The 26,872-nt window shown below is 51.5% G+C and overlaps 3 protein-coding genes across 8 annotated transcripts in view; 1 reads left to right on the top strand and 2 right to left on the bottom strand.

Moving 5' to 3' along the window:
- Window positions 1-2,223: 2,223 nt before the first annotated feature.
- Window positions 2,224-26,226, bottom strand: POLL (DNA polymerase lambda). Of its 4 annotated transcripts, none has more exons than XM_049809927.1 (9): window positions 26,150-26,226; window positions 13,421-13,564; window positions 12,852-13,149; window positions 12,027-12,189; window positions 8,597-8,920; window positions 7,807-7,980; window positions 6,742-6,870; window positions 4,568-4,736; window positions 2,224-4,179 (listed from the first exon to the last, which is right to left on the bottom strand). In XM_049809927.1, exons 2-9 carry the CDS (start codon window positions 13,533-13,535, stop codon window positions 3,815-3,817), a joined length of 1,737 nt encoding a protein of 578 aa, XP_049665884.1. In that variant the 5' UTR covers window positions 13,536-13,564; window positions 26,150-26,226; the 3' UTR covers window positions 2,224-3,814. The 4 variants fall into 4 exon arrangements, with proteins under 4 accessions (XP_049665884.1, XP_049665885.1, XP_049665886.1 ...); XM_049809928.1 differs by lacking the exon at window positions 26,150-26,226 and adding an exon at window positions 15,090-15,110; XM_049809929.1 differs by lacking the exon at window positions 26,150-26,226 and adding an exon at window positions 14,382-14,901 and having other exon boundaries at window positions 12,852-13,146.
- On the top strand, window positions 15,143-22,846 carry DPCD (deleted in primary ciliary dyskinesia homolog (mouse)). The gene is made up of 6 exons (XM_049809947.1): window positions 15,143-15,240; window positions 15,495-15,575; window positions 16,273-16,397; window positions 17,211-17,344; window positions 21,342-21,444; window positions 22,638-22,846. Exons 1-6 carry the CDS (start codon window positions 15,177-15,179, stop codon window positions 22,740-22,742), a joined length of 612 nt encoding a protein of 203 aa, XP_049665904.1. The 5' UTR covers window positions 15,143-15,176; the 3' UTR covers window positions 22,743-22,846.
- FBXW4 (F-box and WD repeat domain containing 4) overlaps window positions 26,064-26,872 on the bottom strand; it is a 63,464-nt gene continuing 62,655 nt past the window's right edge. For all 3 annotated transcript variants that reach the window (XM_049809931.1, XM_049809930.1, XM_049809932.1), the window contains 2 exons: window positions 26,599-26,740; window positions 26,064-26,343 (listed from right to left, as the gene is read on the bottom strand). In XM_049809931.1, the coding sequence (XP_049665888.1) occupies window positions 26,227-26,343; window positions 26,599-26,740 (259 nt within the window). In that variant the 3' untranslated portion in view covers window positions 26,064-26,226. The remainder of the gene's footprint in view (window positions 26,344-26,598; window positions 26,741-26,872) is intronic.

Here is a 26,872-nt window from a genome sequence, read left to right as displayed (position 1 = left end):
GAGCGAGAGGCTCTGTGGCAGGAGCCGAGTGCCCGTCCCAGCTCCCTGGCTTTCCACTCAGTCTCTAAATGCTGCTGCGTTTGGGTTTATTTTTAATTTTCAGGATGATCAGACTCACAGCCAGGGAGGGCTGGAAGGGGGTGCGCTGGGGAGGGGGAATAGCCGAAGCCTCTTCCTGGGAAGCAGGAACCAAGTGACACCTCATTACAGATGCCTAAAACTGTCTTTGCTCACCCTGCCTGCATCCATCCTGGGTGCTCAGCACCCACCTCCTCCCAGGCACCCCAAGACCCCCATCCCTTGTACCTTCTTCATTAGTGTGGCATCCCAGGGTTTAGGAGAGGCAGAAGGTGTGCTGGGGTAAGGCGGTGGCCAGGTCCTGCCCTGCTGCAAGGACAAAAGAGGGGTCTCAGAGGAACACGTGGCCCCAGGAGATGCCAGGCTGGAGGTAGCCCCTGGCTTGGGGTCTGCAAGTGACTGGGAGAATGGAGGGCAGGATTAGGGGCACAAAGAGGAGACTGTGTGGGGCAGCTCTGTCCCCTCCATCCAGGGCAGGAGGGTCTGCCCAGTCTGGGGCTGGCTCACAGTGGGCAGCACAGTCCAGCCCCTCATGTTTCTTCCCTTGCATCAGGACGAGGGAGAAGCAGGAGCCTTCAGCATCCAGAAATGTCACCCCCAGCTGCGCTGGACGAGCTCCTTGTCATACTCCTTCACCTGCTGCCCTTTGCATCCACTGCAGCTGCACCCAGGGGAGATGGCCCCTATCCACCCTGGGCCACCTGGCTGCAGCTGGCCACAGGAGGGCCCTCTGCCCCCTCCAAAACTCCTGGGCAGGGATTTGTGGGGTGGGAGGGGACAGACAGACATCAGGCCCCTTCCCTCACAGAGCAGGGGGCTGGTAGGACCTCCCCCCGCAGCGTCCACATGACACGTATCCACTAGGGCCATCCTCACTGCCATTTCCCAAGGGGTTGGGTGAACAGTCTGCTCCTCAGCAGCCCCAGCCCCACACATCCCTGTGTCTGGGCTCCCCCCAAGTAAAAGCAGCACAAACAGCAAGGCCAGGGCTTTGATGCACTGCTGCAGCACCCATTTGGCACCAGAGCGTGAACTGTGGCCCTGGAGAGGGGAGGTGACAAAGAGGAAGGAGCTGGGGGCCAGCAGTGCCCCATCTCCCACACCTCCAGTGATGTCCAAAGCACGTTGGTCCTGGTGAGAGGGGCAGCCCCTGCCCTCCAAGAACAGCTTGCCCCAGCACCCAGAGCTGGAGACAAACCTGTGTTCATTAAGGGACCAAGGTGAGCAGCCCTATACCCCACTCCCTGCCCCAGTCCAGGCAGAAATAGGCCTGTGCCCAGGGCTGCAGCCATAAGGCTCTAGGACAAATCCTCCAGGACCATCCCAGCAGTACTGGAGGGAAAGAGAGCCCCCATCCAACCTCCCTTTGGGGCAGGACTATCCCCAGCCCCGGACAAGGCCAGCTGTGGCCCTGCCCAGCCAAGCCTGGCTGACCCCAAGGTGGGGACCCCTCCTCTCTGAGGCTGGTCCCTGGGCTGCACAGCCTTCCTGGGGAGAGAATGCTGCCCCTGGACCTCCCAGGCCCTGGTTTGGGGCTGACTCCCCTTTGTGCTCCTGGATAATCCAGCCCAGTCCTCACTGGCTCTGCCCCAGCCTCTGTCCCAGCTTCTCTCTCCCTTTTGAGCCAATCGTTCTCGCTGCTCATCTTCATGTGCTCCCTTGGCTTCCAGGCTGTTCAGATTCCCCTTGGACAACCAAAGCATTTCCATGCTCAGGAGACTGAGCTGTGTTCGAGGCTCGGAACAGGAGACAGAGCAGCAGCCAACTCCGATATACCCTACTATTTGATGAAATATGGAAAAGCTGACAGCAATCCCTTCCCGACTCCACACCTGAAGTAAGAGCTCAACCCAAGGCTCAGATCTCAGGAATTGCTCCTTTCTCTGGGCACGGCCAGCCCCAGCTCAGCCACATGGCCAGCTGGATGCTGGGACAGAGCCAGGTCCCGCTCTGCCATGGGAGGATGGTGGCCAGCAACTCCCTGCCCTGCCCCGAGAGCCAGAAGTGGTGATCCAACAGCGTTAAGGTCTCCACTGCCTTCTCCCTGCCTGCACTGAAACCAGGGAAATGGGCCAGCACAGGAGGGGTTCCTGCTCAGCTAGAGGGATGAGTTCCAACAGTTGCAGGGCAGAGAGCAAAAAGACAGAGATGCAAAGGAAAAAGATAGAAGGGTTTTATTATACTTCAATTCTTAAAGCACCAAGACATACCAGAAGACATTCATTTCCATTAGGTGTTCAGTAGAAAGGCTGGGCTGACAAATGACACTGCCGGGGTCAAGGCCTCCCCAGCAAACACCCCAGCCCCACTACTGGTGCCCAGCAGCCATGGCTGACACTGCAGCAAGAAACTGTGCAAACCCACCAGGTTTAATGCCCTTGTGCCTGCCCTGGCAACCAACATGCAGCTTGTCACTGCATGTGACGAAGATACAGCAGAGTGCAGAGTGGGGGTGCTGGGTGCCCCACAAGACAAGGAAGCAGGAGGCCAGGTGAGGCCCAGGGACCGCCCAGAGGGAGCCCTGGGGTCCTGGCACAGAAACGCCCACCATGGCGTTCCTGGCAGCTGATGCTGCAGAGCAGCACCTCTGCCAGGAGGAACCACTGCAATAGCGATAACAGAGACAGAGCACTGAAAGTCTCTGGGAACTTCATCTCCAGAATATTAAATAGTTGACGTTTCCCAAGAAATAAAATTCACTCCCATGGAACTGACAGGGCCAGCCACATGTACATGCATACACAAACTCACACAAACACACTTTTCTCTGATCAAAGACCAGATGACTCCATGGCTTACACACACACAAAATGGGAAAACTTTGCTTCACCCAAATTAGAACTAAACTATCTCCTCACATTTCTCTCTGCCTCCATGCCTTCTATGCACAAACACACAGCCCTGCTGGGTTACATTCAGTGCCATTACATTCAAATCCTTCCTGAGCACAGCTCCCCGAGCTGTGAGTTCCACTCCTCTCCTGCACTGAGAGGAAAGGAGCCCTCAGGGCCAGACCGGGGGATCACAGCTCTCTGTGCCAGAGGATCCTTGGCACATGACAGGCTGAGAGCAAGCAGGAACGGCTCATCAGGTCCCTACGCATCCTTCAAGGCTTAGCTGGCACCAAGGGAAGCTGGTGGCAGTCACAGCAGCCCGTGCCCATGCAGTGAGACCCATCAGAGGACACAAGTTAGCTCAGATGGAGGAAGGACACAGCAGCAGCATAGGGGCACCCTTTGTGATTCCTGCAGCAGCAGCTGCCAGTAGTAGCGAGAAGGGGGAAGGCCTGTTCCAGGGCCAAGCCAGACCCCTGCTGCCTTCATGCATAGCTCAGGACAGAGATTTTGGAGTGTCTGTGCTCAGACAGAGGAAGATGCATCCCACTTCCCCTGTTCCCAAGCACTGGGAGGGGCTGGATCACAGGGCTCTGCAGCCCAGCCTTCTGAAGCTTCCCTGGGGAGAGCAGGGCCAGGGTAGCTGATGGGCAGTGAGCCCTTTTGGTAGCCAGGGGCAGCCTGAGGCATCAGGCAATGCTTCCAGTGTGGTTCCAGCCCATGGCCTCTGCTGGGTGAAGCCACACAGCTCTGCTAGCAGCAGGGCCCTGTGCTTGCAAGGAGCCCCAGTTTGCTGGGATATGTTCCCCAGTTTGCAGTCAACAGAGCAGCGTGGGGGAAAGCAGCACCCTTCAAAACAGCAGCACGGCAGTGGGCCCAGGGTGCTGGGTGACAACTGGGTATCACCAGTCCCGTTCAGAGGGCTCCCGGTAAGGCAGCCCCAGCTGAATGAAGACATCTCTCTCAGTGGGAGTGGGCAGAGTATGACCAGAAGCCAACTTGACGCCTCCAGGGCCTCGCACCACAGCCGAGCTGAGGGCATGCTCCGACAGGCTCATGCCCTTGGTCTTGGCCAGGGCCCGCATGGAGCGGTTGAAGTGAGCCGAGCCAGTGAAGTAGAGCAGGGCGCAGGCAAACTCACTGTAAGGCACCACGATGATGTCAAGCCGGCGGTGACGCTGGGCTTGCCCAGGGAGGCGACACACCCCCAGGTACTTCTTCTGATCACCGTTGTCCTCCTGACTCACCAGGTCATCTGTAAGGAAGCCTGGGGAGAGAGAACAGGCAGAGAGGAGCTGAATGGTAGAGACTGACACTCCCACCCTGAACTCCCCACTGTCCAGACAGCAGTTGAGGTTGTCTCATAATGTGCTGTGGGACCCCAAGGACAACCAGCCTCAGCCCTGATAGCCTCAGGCAGACAGGAGAAGCCACAGTGAGCTGCAGCAATGCTCCCTCCTTAACACTGGCTGCGGAGCTGCCACTGGAGCAGGGTCAGGACCAGGGGCAGTACTCTTACGGACTTACAAGAAGTCCTGTCCTTGGGAAAAGTGATCACCTGCCCTTCAATGAGTACCATTCACCTCATCACCTCCTTGGTTTGGCCATGCTAAGAACAGCTTTGAGCACCATGTGCCAGCCCCCAGCCTTCTTACCGCTCCTGTGGAGGCTGTCGAGCAGCTTGCTGAACACCCCACGGTGAGACTGCCCATCTGGGTGAGTGACCAGCACATCCACGTCTCCACAGGTGGGCTTCCCCCGACGGTAGGAGCCACATGCCACACATACAAGCCCAGGCTTCAGGGCCAGGGCAGCTTGTCTGACCTCCAAGAAGAGAAAGAGGAGTGAGGAGTCAGAGACCAGACTCTTCATGCCCTTTCTATCAAGGCAACAAAGGATCTTGTGCCTGCCTTGCAGACTGTCCTGCATCTCCACGGTCTCCATACAGAGCAGACACTTGACAGGCATGACAAACTGCCCCACCAAGGAGACTGGCCTGTTGTCAGGAGCCATGTGAGCCAGGGTGGCCTCCACCCAGTCCTGCAAATGCCCAGCACACTGCCACCCAATACAATGATCTATGGAGGCACTGGGTTGGGACAAGCAAGAAGATGCAGCAATGCTGAGGAGGCAAAGTATGGCACAAGCTGTCAAGGCCTTTGGCTTCTGAGACAGCAGGAGAGAAGAGGTTCCTCAGCTCTCTTGTGGGCCAGGAGGGCAAAGCTCACCAGCTCTGTCCACAAAGAGAATCAGTTCAACATGAGATGGTCACAGGTCCTATTTCAGAAGCAGAGATGGGTTTATGGAGAGTCTTCCCAGCAGGACCCAAGACAGCAGAAAATCTGCAAGTGTCCCTTAGAGTCCACTCCTGCCAGGAGCTGTGCGTTTGCAGGAGAGCTAGGCTTCCTGACCCAGAAAAAACACAAGTGTCCCAGCATTTTAGACTGAATGGATGCCAACAAGCTGCTGCCAGCAGTCAGACACACATAATCAGAACTTCCCCTAATGCAGCCACCTCCAGGCTGGACCCCAGCTCCTGTTTTGTGCAGACAGTGCTAATTCTGATGGCTTCATTCATTAAATGCTTAAGAAAGGCTCCCAAGTCCTTGGATAGGAGTAAAGTATTCTTGGTCTGATTGTGACAATCACCCTGCTGGCAGCAAATAATTAGGGGCTCAGCAATTCCCAGTGACGAGGCCATCTCAGAGGCTGGGGTTCAGGAAGGCAGTGTCCTTGCCCACAGCCCCTTGTCACTCTTGGGGATCATCCTTCATTAGCAAGAGATAAACCCATTAACCTTTGCCCCAGAGGTGCTCCAAGAAGCCACAATCCTTTCTCATGCGGAGCAAGCCCTCCTCTGGTGTTCTTGCCCCCCTTCTGGCTTTAAATGAAGATTTCTAGAAAACTCCCAGCCCCACCCGAGAGCCTAAAAGCTCCTCAGATCTCACTGTGACAGGCAGCACAGACAGTGACTAATCCCTCATTCTCTCTCCTGGGCCTGGATCAGAGGTGTGTGCGTGTGTATGGAGGGCAGCGCAGTAATCCCATCAAGATAACAATAGACCCACCCCCAAGAGCCAGCTCCTCGACACAGCCTGCCTGGGAAAGGGACCACTCACCACCAAAATGGCTAATCCAGCACACGGGACTGACACCCCAGCAGGAGCCTGGCAGGAGTGTATTCTTCATGGCCAGGCCCTGTGGCCGAGTGACAGGGTCACGCTGGCTGCTGCTTCCATGGTGATCAGAGAGCACAGGGGTAGCAATGACAGTGTCCCCCAAGCTCTCTGCTCACATTAGGGTACACTGGCTTAGCACCCCATAATCCTGCAGTGCCATGGCGTACTAGAGCATGCAGCACCCATCTGCAACCTGGATCCCCTTCACTTCCAGCAAGGATATCCATGCTCTGTCCTCCCACTGACAACCAGATCACAGGGTGCTCACAGCTTCCTTTCAATAAGCAGCACCAGGGAGACAGCTCAGGGGCCTCGGCTGAAAGGAGACATCTCAGAGAAGATGAGAGGCAGGAAAGAGGAGCTGGGAACCTGCTTATCCCACCCATGCCACACGCAGCCTTTTTCAAAATAGCGTGTAGAACTGATACCTGTGAAGTAGCTGCCTCCTTGCCAGGCACTCAAACTGAACCTTCCTACAGAGCAAAGTAGGTGCCTTGTGTGCCCATGCCCAAAAAGGGTCCCCCAAGCACTGACCCTGCTCAGAGGAGAGGCTGAAGAGCTCAGCTGTAACAGCAAGGGACATTTCCACAGCATAGACCCTCTTGTCAGGACCCAACTCCACTCTGAGGGCCCAGGGCCAAGCTACTCACGGTCTGTTCTATTTCTGCAGCTTCCTCCCGAGGCATGCGCTCAAGGAAATCTGTGTAGTGCTTCAGCCCCACAGCTTGCTGGCTGGTGAGAGTTGCCTTGGTGCGGATATCATCCAGTGTCCGGAAACCCTAGTGCAGACCATGTGATGATATTCAAACACATACCGAGACTTTGCTTTTCAAATACCTTCAACCAAGATTCAGGGAGACTATTTAACCTGTCTCAAGTCCAAGCCAGTCACAGCTTCTGAGATCGCATGTAGAGATCACTTAGGCAATCCTACTACCCACATACACCTCTTATCTCCACCCCACAATGACTTTGAATCTTAACTAAACCTGACAGAAGGCTACTGTTCTTAAGGCACTGTGTTCCTACAGCTTGAAGTAAAACAAGTAATACAGGTAAAGGAACAACACCCAGAATATCCCAATGAGGGAAAACCTACAGCATGAACACAACTGTATTTTTAAGACAGCAAAGAATCTAGTCACAAACCAAACACGACATGAAACCAGGCTTCATTAGCACTGTGCTCAGGAAACAAACTATTTTTAAAGAACAAACCTACCCAGTGGGCTGGGTTGCTCCTGTTGGCACAATTACTTCAACCTCATTTTTACAACTTCCACACAAGGTGGATGACTGCTCTGACAGCTACAGCAGCCAGCCAGGCCAACAAGGCCAGCAACTGGATGAGGAATTTTCATGGCCAAGATGTCCTGGTTCAAGCCTGGCTCTTAGCAGTGTCATTGCTATGAGCAGTGTGAGATGACCTCCAAGCAGTGATGCTAATGGAAAAGGCAGTTTGTCCACCACTCCCCCTATCACATATCTTTGTCCTCTACCCCCACCCAAACTCAAGTTTCAGCTGGGTGCACTCCATTCTCCCCAAACACACCCACAATGGGACCCAGCCTCATAGCTCCTCCCTTAAAACCAGATTCAAATCCCATCCATGGATATTGGCAATTGGGAAATATTTGTGAAAGCAATTCTCCTGCACTCGGCAGCAGTCTTCAAACCATAGTCTGAGAACCTCTTGTGTAAGGCACTAAACTTACCTGCTGGTACCACATCTGAGCTGTCTTGACCCCTGCTCCCCAGATGTGGGAAAATAATTCCAACACGGGCACACTCTCACTGATGTGATCCAGCTTGCGCAAGTGCCCACTCTCCAAGATCTCCAGGATCTTCTCTGCCATCCGCTTCCCAATCCCAGGGATTTTACAGGCTTCCTAGCAAGAAACCAGAGGTGCTACTGGAAAAGTAAAGATCACAGACAAGCTGGGGAGCTGCTACCCACTCAGAGCCTGGTTAGCTATTTGATCAGTGATTGGGAAGTGGCAGGACTAGATCTGCCCGATGGTCTCCTCTCTAGCCCAGGCTTACGTAGGCTACATCGCTTCAGTGCCAAGCGGAAAAGGACAAGCATGTAGAACAGGACTGAAACACTAACACTGTGTTAGCGTCTGGACTGTCACAATCAATAAGGCTCAGATCCAGTTAGTTTTATATATTATCTTGAATGGTGGCCAGTTGCCAATGCTCAAGAGGAAGGTGAAAATGTCCCTGAATGGTGCCTGGGCAAGGCATTTATCTCATGAGTGCTCAGACTGAGCACTAAAAGCCTCGGACTCCACTTTTCTGCTGTTCTGAAAACACTGCAGGTGATCAATGAATCCCAGCTCACACTTGCTACACAACTTCCATCGAAGTTGCCACACAGGAAGGAATTCCCAAGGCCTGAAGATAAGCTATTCCATGTACAGAAAGAGGAAGGGATCTGGCTTATAACAGAGCTAGGATGCTGGCTCTATCTCCCTGCTCTACCACCCTGGGAAGGTGTTTTACCTGGTAGGAAGTGACTTGTTTGTGGTAGCTCTTGAGCGCGTTGATGGCTTTGGAGTAGCCCAGAGCTCTCCATTTGTCCCCCTGGACAGAGTAGGCCTTTGCCAGCACTTCCAGCTTCTCTGTGATGCATTGGTTGTGATTCTCCTTCTTGCTGTTGGAGGACTGCGCACAAACCCACTTGCTGGCAGGCTGGACCACTGTGGAAGAGTTGTCACTGGTCTCCTCTGATGATTTCACAGGGTAGCAGCCAGAAATCAATGCTTCCAGATCCCCCTGGGTAACACTAGCATCTTCTCCTTCACTGTCTTCATCAGCAGAGTCTTTCTTTAGGGAGAGGTAGAAAAGCAGCCATGTGACAATAAGTGCATGCCTCACATATGTCCCCTTGGCACAGGCTGCTCCTGAGAGTAGGAAGTCAGAACACTAACCAACCTCCCGGGCATGGAGTGCTCAAATTGCCATCTCTAGAAGTGGTTGGTTATATGCACACCATAGCTTTTCACACCTCAAGCTACACATGCACCCCTTGAAGCTACATTCATGTCTCACAAAGCACAGGAGACTAGAAACTGCTGTCCACCTGTGATCCAAGTACACAGACACCTCCTATAGCCAAGCCCCTGAGACCTAACTGAGGTAAGACACTGGCTAAGTGAGCAACTGCTGCCAGCAGCATGGTATGACAATGTTGAAATCCCTGGCTGGGGGAGATCCTGACTCCCAACTCCCAGTGGGAAACCTTTCACTGGTCTGGTGGCTGCATAGACACATCTCTCGCATTCAGACTCTGCACCTTCCATCCCATGATGCAGATGACAGGAGACAGGCACTAAACTCTGTTTTCACATTACAGACACAAAACTGTAACACGGTAGTAAATTACAACCCCCTCATTTTCCCCATGGCTATCTGCAAGAGAAAAGGGGGAGGAAGGAATGACACAAAGGACTCCACATTCCTCAGTGACAGAAGAAAGAACCAATGTATACATTTGCTGATACCCTCAGCATTAGGATGCCTCTCTGTAGACTTAAGAAACAATGAGCCTTGGCTTCAGGTAATGAACAAAAGGGGATAGAAGTGGGAAGCCACACAGAGGCTTTGCAGACTGCTTTGCTCACTGGGGTCCCCGTCTCTCCTGATGTATAAACACAGGAGTCCATGAAGATCCAAGAGCTTCTGTGCTGTGGAAGCAACCCTGAATGGCACAGGGTTGTTTGGGATCAGTCCAGCAATTACATGTGGCACTCAAGTCCTTTTGTGAGTTTCTGCAGAGCGTCAGCCTAACTAAGAGCCATATCCTTACAACCTCTAGTTCTGCTGGCTAAGGAGGTCTGGACACACAATTCCTGCATGATACAGAGCCGAAGTCTTTAGGCAGAAGAGGAAGAATGTTTCCCTTTTGTAACCTTGTTTTACAACTCTGAAAAACTGGGTCAGACTGAGGATTTGATAGACTAAAGCAGGTTTTTTTGCCTTGAAACACAACTCCCTTAAGACACTATTCCCTCTAAGGGCAGTAAAGCCTCAGAGTGTTCAGATCAGTTAGTAAGCCCCTTAAAAGCATTTGAGCATGTTATCCAACCACAACACAAAGAACTCAGCATCTGGAACATGCAATCTCAGCCAGCAGTGTCACATAGGTGAAACAGCACATAAATCCCTGACTCTCTACACTCTGCAACAAAGCTGATGGACTCTTTACAACCATACGTGCAAAACCAACTAGCCCCATTAGCTTCTAAGATACTCCAGGATCCTACAGCAGCTGACCTGCTAGAGCTGGGTGAGCCTGCAATATGCATGGTTTGTCTGGATCACAGCCAGGATAGCAGTTGAAGCCCAGTAGCTGAGGCAACACACCACTTGAGAGAGGCAGGCAGCCTGCAGTAACAGCCTCAGGGTCCAGGCAGTGAATAACTGGCACCGCTTGCAAAAGCTGCCTTGCAGAAACCTACTGCATCCAGATGCCAGTCACAAAGTGGTCTACAGTCTGACTGGTAACAAGGTTTCCTCACAGGAGTTCACATCCAAATGCAGAACTCCCAGACCAGCCCCTGTTCAGTATGAAACACTAGCACACTCATCATCTCCTAGAGAAAAAACATCCACCCAAGCTAGAAAAGACTCTGTGCTTAAATGGAGGCTACTTCTAAGCTGAGATTTCACTTTCAGCTTTACTGTTGTAGTTGGATCTTAAGAGTGGTTGGTACTGTCTTTACAGCATATCCCGCGGGTTCTCTTCTCCTCCCCACACTCACACAGTCCAAAGCTTGGGACAAGGGATTTTACTGAAGTGTCTACCAATATTGCTTTTGTGCCCATTCTGACAGAACATATCATTGCTCGAGGAGATTTAAAAGAAAAAAGGTAATAAGGCATCAGAGTCTAGCAGCTGTCTGACAACCCAGAGTAAATGTGAGCAGAAAGCAGGGCAGATACCCCAGCATCTGTAACAGTACAAAAGATCATTTCTCCCATTAAGTGTGAGATTTTTTAATAACAACTGCCACTAAATTAGAGTTACAAGAAATAGCAAAGATGGGGTAACTGCAAAGGCGATGCAGTTCAGAAACAGCCAACTCTGCCCATAGCACACTGGATAGTAAGTCTGGGGAGAAAAGATCCCCCCCTACACATATTCAAAGGAAAGCCTAAAACAAAGGAGCCCTCAGTGGGCTGCCAGTTAGGGAGTTACTACAGGGGTTTATGAAACAAAATTTGGGACTGCGTTAGAAAACAGATACCAGCATTACAAGGCAGCTGCTGCTCTAAGAGGTCTGGGGTAACTTCGCTACAGATAGATTTGAATGATGCCAATGCCCAAAAAGAATTCAGCAAACTTGAGCAAAAATACAGAGAAAGGAAAGAAAGCTAACAGCGGGTTGGAGAAGCTGACTCACAGCAGAGGCCGCTAATAACCCCACACAGATATTTTAAGCACACCACCACAATCGTTCAAGTGGCAACCTGATCCACTGCACATGTGTCTGAACAGGGTGCTTGCCAAAGAGTGGAGAACGGGTCGGTATGGCTCAGGCAGGAACACGGGATGAAATATCAGAGACAGCTTCCTGAAAGGGAGATATTCTCGGCCAGAGAATATTCCTCAAAAGGACACAAGGGAAACATGATCACCAGAATGAGCCTTGGCCTGATCAGAGCGCCGGGACTGCTTCAGCTGGAAACGTTCTGATGGGGACAGGAATTTAAGGGGTCTTGTTTCTACTTTTAACATCTAAAAGGGACAAAGAGAAGCAGTAACCATGTCCACAGCCTGAGCCTGCCAGCATTAGCCCACTGAAACATCCAAATTACTTCCCTTTGCTGAGAAAATTTGGCATTGTATCCCTGCAGGGATGCTCGTAGCCAAGAAAAGCAACATACAGGATCTGTTCACAAGGAGAAGAGCCTGTGTGGGAAGACTCACCTCAGTCAGCTGCTGCTGGGTGCCTAGGCCTTGCTTCGAGGAATCCCCCACCTGTGCTTCAGTATTTGGTTTCACTGCTCCCTCCTGTGCTGGGGGCTGGATCTCTTCACTGCCAAGGACCTGCTGTTGCTGCTCTTTCTGCAGTTCTCCCTCCTTCAAGTACCTGCCATGGATCAGATGCCTTAGTATAGGAGAAGCAGGACTTCTCAGCCCCCAGAAGTTTGACTGAGAAATCCTTCTGTATGCTTTGGGATGGAGCAAAAAACCCATATGAATTTTACCATCTCAGATCACAGATGAATTACCCTGGTTTTGGCTCAATTCCCCAATTTCCATCTACCTCTCTCACCTGCAACTTCCACTCCTATCTACCTCCCTCTTAGACTCTTTCTCCAAAACTTTGCCAAAACATTTTGATCCTAACCTGTAGCTCCATTCCTTACTTCTTCTTGTGCCTAGTTGTCAATTCTCTCTCTACTTTTCATCTAGATTAAGTAAGGAACAGCATTTAATCCTCCACATTTTTAAAAGAAATCTCCTTGTTATCACTGATAGATTAGGAACAGGTGCCTTTAGCACCTGTAGCAAATGACAGAACTCCTGTGAGCACTTCTGGACTCCATTCCATCTTTTGCTACCCCACAGAATGGTGACTGGTCACAAAGTCACTAAAGTTCACAGTCTATATGAGAAAAAGTGACTCTGAGTCATGCCCACAGGAGCTGCAAGGAGCTGCAGTCTGAGATTTGAGTAGAGGTCAAATTTTCGTGTTCAGTTTAGGACAGAAGCGCTGTAGGGAGGAGTGACAGCACGGCCTTTGCATACCTGCGAGGGATAAAGACAGCGTGCCCAGCAGTACTCAGCAGCTTCTGGTTTCTAATGCAAGCACTTAGCCAGGATGCCTTCACTAGCTGCAACCCTGAAGGTAGCTTGGTTAATTTAAGGAGCCGAAAGGCCCGATCACAGTCCATGTCTTCAGCCACAATGACGTGTGTCACCTCCAAGGAGAGCTGGCTGTGTACAACACCCCCATTCTGGACGATCTGCTTGTGGAAGATCTCCGCCCTGGCTTGGCCGATGCCAGCTTGTAACACGTAGGCAGTGACTGGTTTCAGCCACTCTGCTGAAGAAAACACAGAGGCAGGAGCTCAGTGGCAAGAGAAACAGTGTCCCAAACCAACTGGGCTACATATCTCACAGAGGACTTGATGGCACCAACAGTGACAGGCAGTCTTTGGGGGACACCAGCTGGACACATCAAAGCAACCTGGCCATGGCTTCTACAGAAAACACGTGTGGGGGCTAGACTTTCCAGGCTTTGGGGAAATGGCACCTCCAGTTAACAAGCTGGGGTAGCGGTATTATGTTCCACATCATGGGCATGCAAGACTTACCCTCAGGTATCTCTGTTCCTTCCTCTTTTGGGATCTTTGGAGGAGCACTTTTCCCTGAGTCATCCCTCACCTTCTTCCTCTTGGGAAAGGCTTTGACAATCCCTTGTGGCTCCATAGGCCTGGTGGGAAGTTTAGCTGCAACTGCTGCATGCCAGTAAGAAAGAGAGAGGTTGCTTAGAGTGTTACACAATTACAGCAACTTAGGATTCACTCATTTTGCTTGCTGACTTGGTTGACTTGGGGTTTGGGTTTTTTTGTTGTTGCCTTCCAAAAACGCTTGCCCTGAGGGAGGCACCTGGAAGCAAGAACCTCAGCCCACAAGGTCAGAAAAATTACAGTTAGAAACCACCAAAAAGCCACTTAAGAAGACCCTGCTCGAGTGTCTTAGAAACCTCTAAATCTGGGTTCTTATAATAGACAGCATTCAGCTACTTTAACATTTTGGATCTCGTTCCTGCCCAGCCAACAGAAGCAACTTTATTTCCCAGACATTTCTTAAGCACATTAAGTGAAGGGAGAGGAAACGCCTCTCCTGCCAGGGCTGAAATCCAGTCACGAACGAGAAGAGATAAAGCAGCTGATCAACACCAAGTGTTTCATACAGCCACAGGAGGAAAAGCCCCAACCTAGCTTCAGCTAGAAATAGCAAATTACTGAAGATTAACTAGCCAAGTCCAATACAGTGATAACTGTACCATTACCATCACAAACCTTGCAAAGGTGAACTTTAGAGCTTTAACTAACAGCCCACGCTACCAGGAAAGTTGGTCTTCCATAGTCCAAACAAAACCCCAAATCACTGTATATCCCAACCACCCCCTCCACCCAGCTGCAGTGTTAAGTCAACGCCAACTTGAAGGTTTCCTCTGTGCAGCACTTCGTATTTTGCTTAGAGGTGTCTCACACACAAACCAGCAAAAATCTATCACATTAAGCTTGGAAGAGCTGAAAATGGTCCCACCTGGCCGTGTCTTCTCCCTATGGTCACCTTCTCATCCAAGTGCTAAACACAATCCTCTGGAAGACCAACCCAGAGCTGGATTCAAGTCCTTGCTTCTACAGGGAAGAGTTCTGCTTCACGGGAGAAGAAACCCTGCTACATTTCTAAAACTCAGCCTCACAGAAACGTTTCTGTTTCACAGGATGTCTTCACCAAAAAACCCTCTGTCTGAAAACAGTAATACTTTCTATTATACAAAGAAAAAAAACCACCACCAAAAAGCCTCCAAGCTCCTAGGTGCCTAAGTCCTCTTCAGAACTTGGAAGAGTGTTTTTCGAGACACTATTTTAAGTAACCTAAACCAAAACACGCACACTGGGCACCAAGCTTGTCTTGCCAGCACCCTCAGGCCACGAAGGGCGAGTGGCACCCAAAACCTCGGGAGCAGAAAACAATTCCCCTGAAACCTCGCGACTGGGCCCGAGGACGCGGGAGCCGAGGACCAGGGGAGAAAGACGGGAGCCCCCGCCGCGCCCTGGCCGGGGGGGCGGGCGACGGCGACGAGAGAGGCCAAGACCCTCCGCACCAGCGGGGGAGCGGCCGGAGCCCCCCACGAACCCAACCGCGAGGAGGGGAAGGACACACCGCACCCCAAAACCAGACGGGGCGCGGGGGCTTCCCCGCAGCCGGGGGAGGGGGAGATGGGCCCGGCAGCGGGGCCGCTCTCACCTACGGGCCGGGGCCGCGGCGGCGGGAAGTGCTTCCGGGTGGCCGCCGGAAGTGTCCTCGTTGCCGTGGTGACGGGGCCCGGCCGCCATGGCGGTGCCGAGCTGGCTGGAGAGGCTGCGGGCTGCCAGCAAGACAGCGCTGGTGCAGGACGGTAACCGCGGTGGCGAGACGGGATAGGCCCCCCCCTCCTCCTTCCCCACGCCTCCCCGACGTGTTTTGGGGTGACCCTGCAGCGAGCGGGCGGGGGCGGGGAGCTCCCGGGGACGGCCCTGCAACCCGGGACAGGGCCCCGGCAAAGGACACTGGACCATCAACGCGGCGACACGGCCCCAGACAGCGGGACGGGGTCGTACAGCCAGGAATAGGTGTATTACCATTTACCCTCACCGCCTGCCTTGCCTCTAGGGAAGCGGAAGATCCACTACCTGTTCGAGGATGGGAAGGAAATGGCCGAAGAGTATGATGTGAAGACCGGTCAGTTAGTGAGTAAGTGGTGCTCTCAGCTGGCCCACAGCAGGCGTGGGTCAGGGCACAGCCGTGGCATGCATAGCAGCAGGTCTGCACTTGCAGGACTGGGGTGTTGGGAGGGACCTTGTAGTAGGGAATGAATTGCCCCTAAATATTCTAGGAGATAAGCATGTCTGTAGCAGAATGTTGTAGGAACGTAAGTATGGTTCAGTTTGGGCCAAGGCCTCTCTGACTTGGGTGACGTAGCAGACCTTGCTTTATCCCAGGATCTCTCCCAGACAGCTCATCTGTCACAACAGACTTGGATGGACTAAATGGGATTGCCATCTTGCATAGCCAGGCACAGAGGCTGTAGCACATGCTGCAGTGAAAGATGCTTTTTGGTGGCTTCTGCAACTGCAAACAAGCAAGGTGTTGGTTATGGCTCTTGTCCAAAACCATATCAGCTGCAGCATGGCACCTGTTGCAACCCCACCATGGCTTCAGCACCAAGTAGCAAAAAAGAGGCATGCTCAGTACAGAATTTCTGACTTCAGGAACAGGTCAGCTAACAGATCCACTCACACCAAAGTGGAAATGACTGGAATTAAGATACATATCTTCATCTCATCTTCATCTTCTACATATCTCAGTGTGCTGGGCAGCTTTGGCAGTCATATGCTGGAGTTCTTCTCATAGACCAGAATAATGAAAACCCTTCTTCTCCCTTCCACAGGTAGAAAATGGCGAGAGAAGAACACCCTCGGGGACTCCGGCAAGTGGCAGGTTGAAGTGGGAGAGCCAGCCTCACCGCTCCTGGGAGCACTGGAGTTGGAGCTTATAAAGGAAAGCAGCTCCAACGTATGTAAGGGTCTGCAGGCATAACTGCACCTAAAACTACCTAGTCTTGTGCTTACAGCAGTAGCTGGTAGACTGCAGATCACTCAGCCCCAAGAGACAGCCTTAACCTGCCCAGCACTCTACTACATCACCAAGCTGCAGGGCTGGGTAGAAAGGAAGCACAGTGTAGGTTCTTTTGGGGTCTTCCAAGAGATTTGCAGTTTCCTTAAGTAGAGAAACTGTACTGCTGTGTTGGCCAACTACTATTCTGGCTTCCAGAAGAGTAGGCTGAAAGGAAGGCCAGTGCCAGGACAAGTAAGTGGGTGGAAAGCAGAGGCAATGACAGTGAAAGGCCAACACAGGTAGTGCCTAGCAAGCTGCTCCTTAACATAGCACAGCCTGTTTCATCTTCACATCTCTCTAGCTTAGGGGGCAGAGGTTTTAGTCTCTCACCATCTTTTCTACAGACCTGAAACACAAGCACAGCCCTGCACAGCAAATTGGGGCAGAGCCAGGACTGAATTCAGCAGGTCCCTAGGGTAGGCAGAGCTCAGTATTCGGTTGCCTGTGAGGAAGACGCCTGGTTTCCCTGTAACCCTGTACCGCAAGACTTCCTTGCTGAACACTTTTAGCCTCCTACAAGCAGGTCAGGCAGTGCCCTGGGTAAAGGCAGAGCAGTGCTAGCTTCAGGAAAGTGATGCCTAGGCAGTTTCTTGAGTTACTCCTGAATACTCCAGTGTGAAAGAGCTACTCCTACATGGAGCCTCTCAATGTAGTACAGGGAGGAGAGGAGACAGCTGGAGGGGACTTGCTAAAGGTACTTGTTTGCTGTAGCCTGTCTTCATGAGGAAGGATACCCTGAGCAGCTTCCAGTGGCGGATCCGTAACCTGCCCTACCCCAAGGAGGTCTACAGCGTCTCTGTGGAGAAAGAGCAGCGCTGCTGTGTCATCCGGACCACCAACAAGAAGTCAGTAAGGACAGCACTGCCAGTGCTGATGGTCCCTCTGGGTGGGCTGGCACAGAGGGCAGGCTAGTGATTGCACAAGGGGGTTGTCCTCTCTTCCCTTCTATCCCTAGCGTGCAACGGCTGAGGGGCCCCACCTCGCAGCTGCATGTCTCCTGCTGTCCAATTTCCACTCCCAACTGCCCCAGACATGTTTACAGTAGAGCCCCTCAAACTTTGCACTGGCCTTTGCAAACTTACCTCACGGTTCCAGTAGCATGATTTTTTCTCTGTTCTTTCCCTGTCAAATGTTGCTCCCTTAAAAAAATACAGAGCCTTGCAGACCTTTTGAAGCTAGAGCATCCCATCTTCTCCCTCTGACACAATACTTTGATGTAGTCACTGTATCTCAGAACTCATGGGGATGCAGGATTCAACAGGTACAGCAAAGTCATGGGCACCCAGGCAGACAGATCTCCCTGCATAAACCTGTACTGTAGTCACAATGCCAATGATATGATGTGGAGGTAGCAAGAAAAAAAGGCAGACTGCATCTGGAAAAGAAACACCACAATATTCTGCCAAAAGAAATTTGAGATGGGAGGAAAAAAAAAGGAAAGGCTTTTAAGCATCATCTTGTACTGTGTCACTACGTGGCATCTCTCATGGGATGAGACACATGCTGTGCCCCGAAGCTTTTACAGCCTCAGTGAGATAAGGCAGGATGAGCAGTAGTATTGGGAAGAGATAGCAAGGAGCAAGTATTAGAACAAGGGAGGATTTTGGAAGATAAGTGAAAGCTATTTACAAACTGGGATAATACACCAGTATGAAAAGCTGGGCAGGCTGCTCTCTGTTTGCCTTCCCTCCCCAACATTGCTGCAGAACAGAGAAGCGTCAGATTCATGGGTAAAATCAACCCCAGTGTTTCCCAATTTGCCCCCTGCCCTCTTCAAGCCGCTCTTTGTAGCTGGCTGTAGGTGGTGCTGTTGGCAAAGAACTGCTCCACTTTGGCCGCTGAACGCCTTTCAGATGGCAGAACCCGCATGTCTTCAAGCAAGGGTTTACCCCGTCAGAGGCAGTGGCAAGAAGATGTTTGAGCTCTGCACATGAGCACACCTGGATGCTCAAAAACTAGGAGGAGGCTAGACAGGAGGAAGAGGGCATCTGCCCCATGAAAGCAGCAAGCAATTACAGCTCTAATACAGAAAGATACTGGCCTGAATCCACACAGAGGTTTTCACAGAAGAGTGGCACTTTAGGAGGGAGACCTATGTAGCAAAGATGAATGAGGTTCCCATCAGCCACACGTGGATACACATGGAGCTAGGACAGGGAGGGAGTACATGAGCCTAAGTCCAACCACATACTATCACAGACAGGCTTAACTATTCCCAATCCTAATAGTAGTGTGTATGTGAGAACTTCCTTGCCTGTGTATGTGCTGTAGGGTTATAATGTACCATGGAGGCTTCACCCATGCCCTACCTGACTTCAAGTTTTTTGTACTACTCTCTGGAAAACACTAGAATCCCACACAAGCAGTTGATAACTGCACACTCATAGGCTAGTGTCAGAGAGGGTTGAAGGACCTGACAGTGGCTCATGGCCTGCATACGAAAGTTAAGGACTTTTGGAATTAAAGCTGAAAGCTGCCTCACTGGGAACAAGAACAAGTTTGCTGTCAGTAGGGAACAGGGACAGACTCCAGCACCAGAACACTTAGTACAGGCTCCAGGACATCTTACATCATTTCTCCTGGGTCTCGGCCAGGGCAAAGCACCACTCAGCAACTAATTCCAAGATAGCAACAAAGGCATGGAGTCACAGAGAGAGTGCGCATCACTACAGGAAAGAAAGGAAGCCTCGGAGCCTCTCCAGCCGTTGGAAGTCAGCCACACTGCTTCTGAGCAACAGAGCTGTGCTGACCGCCAGCCAGAGGCACAGCAACGGGATGGGTTGCCAAGTCATTACTGAGTAGCTCAGCTCTAAATTCTCAGCATACCAGTAGCAGTTTTCCCTACAGGCTGACAAAAAAGTGGGTTTCCAATAGGAAAATAATGGAGGTGACTTCACATACGCGTTGTGGGTCTCAGGCCAGGACCCAGGCTCAGTGTGCAATACTGCCCTTGGCCATGGGGTGAGAGGCGAGGGCAGAGAATGTGCCTGCCTCAGCAGGGACAACCACCCATCAGCTGCCTTCCTAGCCCAGCCAGAAGCTCTTCACTGCCACCAGTCACTCTCGTTCCCTCTGGCCACGGCAAGGGCTGCTCAAGTGGGATTTGCCTAAAACCTCTTGCTGTAAAATAAATCCATTAAACTAAACTTTAAAAACAAACCCAGAAAGCAACCTCCCCAAACACCAAACCTGATTCAATTATTGTAGTGAGAGGCAGTGGTAATGTTAGGAGGAGGAGGGGGTGGCCAGGCAGATCCTGTTTCCTTTGATCTTGTCACAGATTTTAGTTTGAGGCCAGCCAAAGCCATTCTTCTCCCCTTCTCCTTAGTCCTGGGGCAGCAGAATGCTGCTGTTTCATTGATGACTCCCAAGGCCCTTTGAAACAGTGGTTTTTTTCTGTGTACTGCTTTTTTTTTTTTGTCTAATCGGTAAGAAGTTAACACTTCCTTAACATGTCTTTGTGTTCATCTAATCTCTGCTGTTTAACCTTTGACATCTCCCTTATTATCCATGTCTGCCACCTTTTCCAAATACCGACAGCAGTGACAACACAGAACGGTTTGAGCCCTGCGGTAACAAGCTGCGTACATTCCTCCCACTGCACCAGGAGAGCCATTTGCCCTTTGTAGCTGTTTTCACCGTGACTTGGAAAATAAACTGCAATTTGGGCAGAGGTAGCTAGAGAGGCCAAGCCTCACACACAGCCAGCTGAATGGAGAACCACCCCTCATGGCATGACAGCAGCCGCTGCTGGTTCCTGCTCTGCTCTGGGCACCTCGGTACCAAGTAGAGGCTAATTCCTTGGAGGGGATTGCCCACGAGAGTGCTGGAAGAGATTAAGAACCCAACCATGCCTCTACACGGGCATAGGACCACCAACTAATGTATTTGGCACAGGTCCAGAGAGAAGTAGCAGATGCAGGGCAAGCCATGCCAAGCTAGAAAGGTCTTAGGCAAACACAGACACAGGTCTACAAGGTTCTGGTCCCAAAGACTTAGGAAATCTCTTTGGTACCTAGACAGCTTATAACCCCTCCAGTTCTGAACCATATCCTCTTCATACAGAGTAAAGCTCAAGGTTTGGTCAGTGGAGGGACACAGGCTGGATAGGGAGCTGGGCAAAATCTCCCTGTCCTCCGCTTGGATGTGACATGTGATCTGGGATAGAGACCAGGGAAAGAACAACTAGGGGAGCTGGGAATGCAGAGGAGCACCACAGCCATCATGGAGGCTGCATGGAGATGCTGCAAGAGCAGAGACTGGGATGACTGTGGGCAGCTACACCTGGAGCCCAGGGGTATGCCTGAGCACCACTATGCCACCAAAGCAGAAAGTTATCTAAGAAGCAGAGCAAGTGGCAAAAAACATAAGTTTAGGAAGGATTGCAACACAAAATGGTGCATCACTCAAGAAAGTAAGTCACAGGGCACAAGGGCTTTGACAGCTGTTTTGACAAGAGCTAATGGGAGCTGGTACTTAGAGGGAATGAGGGGCCATGAGCAGGGACAAAGACAAGGGACACCTCTTGATAGGGCAGAGTAGTCTGTCCCTAACCTTGTCTGGCACTACTCAAGAGCAAGCTGGAGGGCCAAGCCTGCCTTCATACACCAAAGCCCTTCAGGACTTTGCCAGCTCTGATTTCATTTGGAGATTTGTTTCCAGTGCTCCTGCTAGCCTGGGGGCACCAGCAGGCACACAACATGGCACAGGGTCCTCCTGCCAACCCTGAGAGGTCTATTGTCCTCATCTACACCTTGTTGAACAGCACTCTGTAGCTCATCACTGCTAGCAGGGGAATAGGAACCCCACCTTCCTTGTTTCTGTCTCCTCTCTCATTTGTAGGTACTACAAGAAGTTCTCTATTCCTGACCTGGACCGATACCAGCTCCCCTTGGATGCAGCTGCCCTGAGCTTCACCCATGCCAACAACACCCTGATTATCACGGTGAGGTTTTAGCCATGTAGAACAGCACTTTGCCCTTCTCTTTATGTCCACAAAGAAGTTAAAAATTCTTACATGTGGGGAAATGAGGCAGAGCAGTGAGATCTGCTGAGGGTCACTGATGAGCCCCCTGCTCTGTCACACAGTCAGTGGGAGTTTCAGATTACACTGGGCATGCTGACACTAGCCAGGACAGCCCAGGCCACAGGAGGGGCCCTTCTTGCCGCTCAAGGTGACTTGCAGGTGGAAGAGTGTCTATTGTGCCCTGTTTTCCATGTATCCCCCTCCCCCAGGCCTAAGCAAGCTTCCACTCTCAGTCACAGCAAGTTTCTCTTGCCTCAGAGCATAACTGTTAAAAGTCCAAGGACCTGCTGCGCTTAGAGGTCTCACAGTCTTAAAAAAAAAATAAAAAATAATAAAAAAAAAAATCACCCGCTGCTTTGTGTTGGAGAGAACACATGGAGAGGACACGCTTCCATGCACATGGTGGAAGTGAGAGACTAGCAAAATGGGCACTTGTTGCAAGGAGCAGAGGCAGACAAATGCTTTTGAGCAGCAGGTGCTCATCTTCTTAAATGTAGAAGTCAGCCACCCAGAGAGCATCCCCTCCGAGGGAAACCTCGCAGCAGAACTGGGGGTGCACGTGCAGAGGAAATAGGCCAAGAGGAGCAGCTTAAGTCCTTCTGAGCTTCTGTTTGCTATGGGCCAAACCCTTGCCAAAAAGCACCTGCATCCAGCACTAAACTGCAGCTGGGTGAGGGGGCTCTGAGGGAAGGACAGAGGAACTGCAACTCTCACTTCTCTGTCTGCCTTTTAAAAAATGCATATTGTATTTATATATATATATATATACACACACACGCATATAAAAAACGCATGTGAGCATACAACCAGCGAGCACACCAGGGATCTGCATGACACAGCTTGCCAGGATATTCCAGAGGGGTTGCTGGGGGACAGGACTCCACATCCAACTGGAAAGTTTCACCTGCACTGTAAAAGACCCTCCAAGATCTTGGCAAGTGTCCCTAGTGTGATGGCACCACCTCTCCAAATGGGCTTTGGAAGTAGCTGGTGACAGAAGGGCACCCCTTGGCAGGAGGGTCCCAGCTGCACTGGTAGCACCTGGCCCCAGTTGGTCTGCTTAGAGCAGAGGCTGAACAGGAGTGCTAAGGGCTTTTCTCTCTGTCCTACAGTACCAGAAGCCAAAGGAGATCCTGGCTGCAGAAGAGCAGCTGCAGAAGGAGCTGAAGAAGATAAAGGCAGCAAACAACGGGGATGGTGACTGTAAGACCCAGTAGGCAGTGGCTGCCAAGAGGCTGAGGTGGGGGGCAGGTCTCCAGCACAGGTTCACAGTATTTATTTTTCCTTTTCCAATAAAAATTAGTCCTGTTGTTAATAGAGACGCTTGGAGGAATCTTTGCAGGTCCAGGGAGACGGCAGGGCAGTCTCTTTACTGCCAGGTCTGCTGATTTACAGACATTTATGATCCTTCTACAAGTTGTGGGAAGCTGCAGCATGCAAAGAAAGCACACTGCATCCACAGCCAGCAGCCTTTTCCCCATCCTCCATGAGCAGAAGGGACATGAAAGCTGGGTGGTTCCCCTTGGGAATTCCCTCTCTCTGCCACCATTGCTGAAGGCGGGTAACATTTGGAAAACAGGAACCCCCTCCTTGTACTGCTTACTTGCCTGGGATGTGCTTTGAAGCAACTCCCTCCTGCAGTGTTGTGCAAGGTCCTCCGTGCAGTTAGCAGGATGCTCTGGTGACCCCAGTATCTCTGCAAACAGCATCAATGCTTAGACCTGAATGGGCACAGCCTATGAAATAGGGTGAAGAGGAGGACACCCAACTGCTTCCTTACCGCCAGCCATGTGCAGCGTGACATGCAGAACGCAGACGGCTGTGTAGAACACAGGAACCAAAATGCAGCTGCCTTCATTTGCATGGCATGGAGGCGAAAGTGGTGGCAGGGGCTGCTGGCCAGCTCAGGAGTAGCAGTAGCACACCCCTTCCATGAGGGCATAAACACGGCCGGTCACAGATCTCACTGCAGAGACAGCACCCCATGCACAGGGACAGCAATGCTGCTTTAGCAACTTGCCCTCCAAACAGCTACAGTCTCTACCCTGCACCAGCCATCTCTCTGCTTAGATTTCTGCATGTCCTTCCACCCCGGTTCATATTTGAATGGCTCCTACCCAAACAAACCCTACTTTTAAGTAGTGAGCTGGTCACAGGCTCCCAGCGTAGCTCCCCTGATGAGGACTGCTTTCAAACCACAAAAACTCTGAGAGCCTGGGTGGCATCCCCAGTTAGAGCCTCACTGCTGGGTGGCTCAGGACCCACCTGCATAGTCCCCACAAGACAACGGAGGCACCATTGACTAGCAGAGCTCATCAGAGCCACTGTGCCAGCCCCACTTGCAGCTTCCCCATTCCCCAACGTCACCTGAGATGTGAGGGTACATCCTTCTACCCATCAGTGCTGGCACCACCATGGGACTGCAGCTCTGCTCCTGGCTTCAGCCAGGAAGAACCTAAAAGCAGCTACAAGTGTGCAGGACCCACCAACATGGGCTGCAGAAAGGAAATGGCAGGACTGACAGCAGCAGCATTGCAGGCAGGCCTGTCATGGGAGGAGTCTCCTGCACTAGTGATACTTGTTCACCTGCTCAGGTGACATGCTCATTCCTACTCTAGGCCTTGCCCAAGTCCCAGTGCAATAAAGAACCTCTCCTCCCACCCAACAGTTACTTCAGTTCCCTCATGTTGGGGACACTGCCAAAGACATTTAATATCTCCATCCCTCCCTCCTAATTTCATTAAAGGACCTGTAACACACCACAACCTGAGAAAAAACAGACCTCCCCCAACTCCCAAGCTCTGCCAGCTCACTCTCTCTGTCCTTAGATCTTGTGCCTAATCACTTACCTAAAGCTCTCCTCACAGGCAGGGCCCAAAGTGCTCCAAGCAATACAGCAGCAGTAGTTAGCAACCCCTGATGCAAAGCACCATCTTTTCAGCAACAACTCAGTGTTACCAATAACCCAGAGGTCCCCCCAGAATCATTATCTTGACCTAGCAGCCTTTGGGATCTACAGCTTTGAGCTGATGGAAGATTGTTCCAGCCATGGTGTCTTTTTACAGCAGCAGATCATTGCTTGGGGCACTTAGACATCAACTCTGCCACTTACACAAGGAGAACATGTAGCACCACGGTAGCTACAAGGGAGATGGCAGCAAGCAGGCACGAGTGGCAGCAGAGAAACATACAGATCAGGAACTGTGACAGGGAGCTGTGCTGGAAAGATCCTTATGAGAATGTGATCCTGCAGCAAAGCCATGCTTTTAAATGACTTTACACCATGAGCTGCTGTCTCACGTCCACTGGGAATGGAGAACTCCCTTCAAGAAGGTGAGGAGCTGGTTGGTTCCACTCCCTCCCTGCTCAGGCAGGGGCTCCAAACATTCTCTTCCAATTTTTGTGCATCACAAGGGAAGAGCAGCCTCTTACCTGTTCAGTTCTAACAAAGGACCACGCTGGGTGCTTCACCCTAGATGAGCTCCCAGTCTGTGATACAAAACTGCTCCTTTACCTATCCAGGATAGCCAAACTCACAGCCAAGTAGGGTACACGCACCTCCTTCCCCAATGACCAGATGGCAGACACCACTGCATTCACCCACAGCACATCCATCCACAGACATCCACATTCATCCAGGCAGCACAGAGCACACTGAAAGCTGTAGTTGTTCTGAGAGCCAGCTTGGGTTCAGAAGGCTGACACAAAAAGGAGCCCACTTAGATGTGCCTACAGGATCCCAGTAAATCACATCAAAGCCTTGGTGTTTGCACTAGTCCAGTTTGCTACTTCATTATGCAGGCAGCAAGCAAGCTGCAGATCCTACTTTTTGAATTCTTGTTTGAACAAGTGACACAAGATCCAAGATCCCAGGAACTGCCTTCAACACAGCAGCATCACAGGATCTAGCCAGGGAGAGATATCTATTAGATATGTAGACAGTGTCTGAATAATAGGCCCAACCTCCTCCACCCAGCCAGGCCTCTGTGATCAGTGGGTAACATTGCAGCCCCTTTGGAACTTGAAACAAAACATACAGTCTCTTTTGTTTGCCTTCAGAGTTTTATTTAGCAAAATGCAACTGTTTCAGCCCTGCCAAGTGCACAGCCCGACCTGATGGCCAGCTTGGGGAGGCATACACTGAAAGCAGGGCTGGCTCTGCCTTTTAGATCAGTTCTTGCTCTTGACTGCAAAGGACAACACAAGCAGCTGTCGAGAGAGCAAGCGCAGGTGAAAGGTGGGCCCCGCTCCAGACACCTTTCCCTTCCACCAAATCAGTCCACCCCACACACAGCCTAGACTTGCTTCACATGGCTCAGAGCTTGGCTGATCTCAACCTGAACAGCACACACAGCTGACAGGGCATCCCGGCTCAACTTGCCCCTCAAATGCTGTATCCGCAGAAAAAAATTAAAATAAAATAAAATAAAAAAAAATAAAAAAAAGAACACAATTAATATAACAAAACCTGACTTGCACAAAATAAAAAGGGTAAAGGACAATCGGCCTTTATTTCCACTAACAGGCAGGTGAGGTTGAGAAAGTCGGGCCGTTTGTGCACTCTTCATTGTAGCTTTCTAGCAGGCAAAAAAATCCCTTCAGAAGCCTCATGGGCCATTCTCACCTCTCTTGCCCTGCGATTCCCTGAGCCAAGTGTCAACTCTGCTGAGTTGGGGTGACCAGAAGCAGTGGCGGTACCCTTCATGGAGCTGTGAAGTCTAGGACGTGTAGGGCTGATGCCAGGGCAGCGTACAGATGGGTGGTACTGAAACGGAGGCAGTACACTGGGCTGCTGGTGGGTGAAGACAGGTGAAAGCTCTGCAAGAAAATAGGAGAATCAACCTTTCAAAGAAGAGGTCAGCCCAAAGACCCCAACTGGTGTCACAGACACAAAGGCCAAGATGCCTGAGCAAAGCAGGCTTTTCCCTGCATATAGGTTAGGGTCTCCATGGTAGGCTCACCCCAAAGACAGTACAACAGCCCCTCTCTCTTCTTCCAAAGAGACATCGGCACTAGCCTGCCGGAGAACAACTCAAAAGCTCTGCTGCTGCCCAGCCTCTGGCCAGCCCTCACCTGCAGGCACCGAGTCTGTCGTTTATCCCAAAGCCGCACCACACCGTAGTAAGAAGAGCCGCTGGCAATCATATGGTTCTTATCACTCCTTATGCAGTACAGGGCACTGTCATGGGGCTCTTCCCACTCCTGGACGCACTTCCTGCAAGGGCAACACAAAGTGGAGCAGGGCTGAACCTCCACTCCTCCACCACTGGAACTGAGACTCAATTTACCTGAAGGAGCTAATTCAGCTGCAGGCAAGTCTGCAGACACTGCACAAGGAGAGCCCAGG

The sequence above is a fragment of the Accipiter gentilis genome, chromosome 9, assembly GCF_929443795.1.
Source record: "Accipiter gentilis chromosome 9, bAccGen1.1, whole genome shotgun sequence".
Taxonomy (NCBI): domain Eukaryota; kingdom Metazoa; phylum Chordata; class Aves; order Accipitriformes; family Accipitridae; genus Astur; species Astur gentilis.
This window is presented reverse-complemented; position numbering and strand designations above follow the sequence as displayed.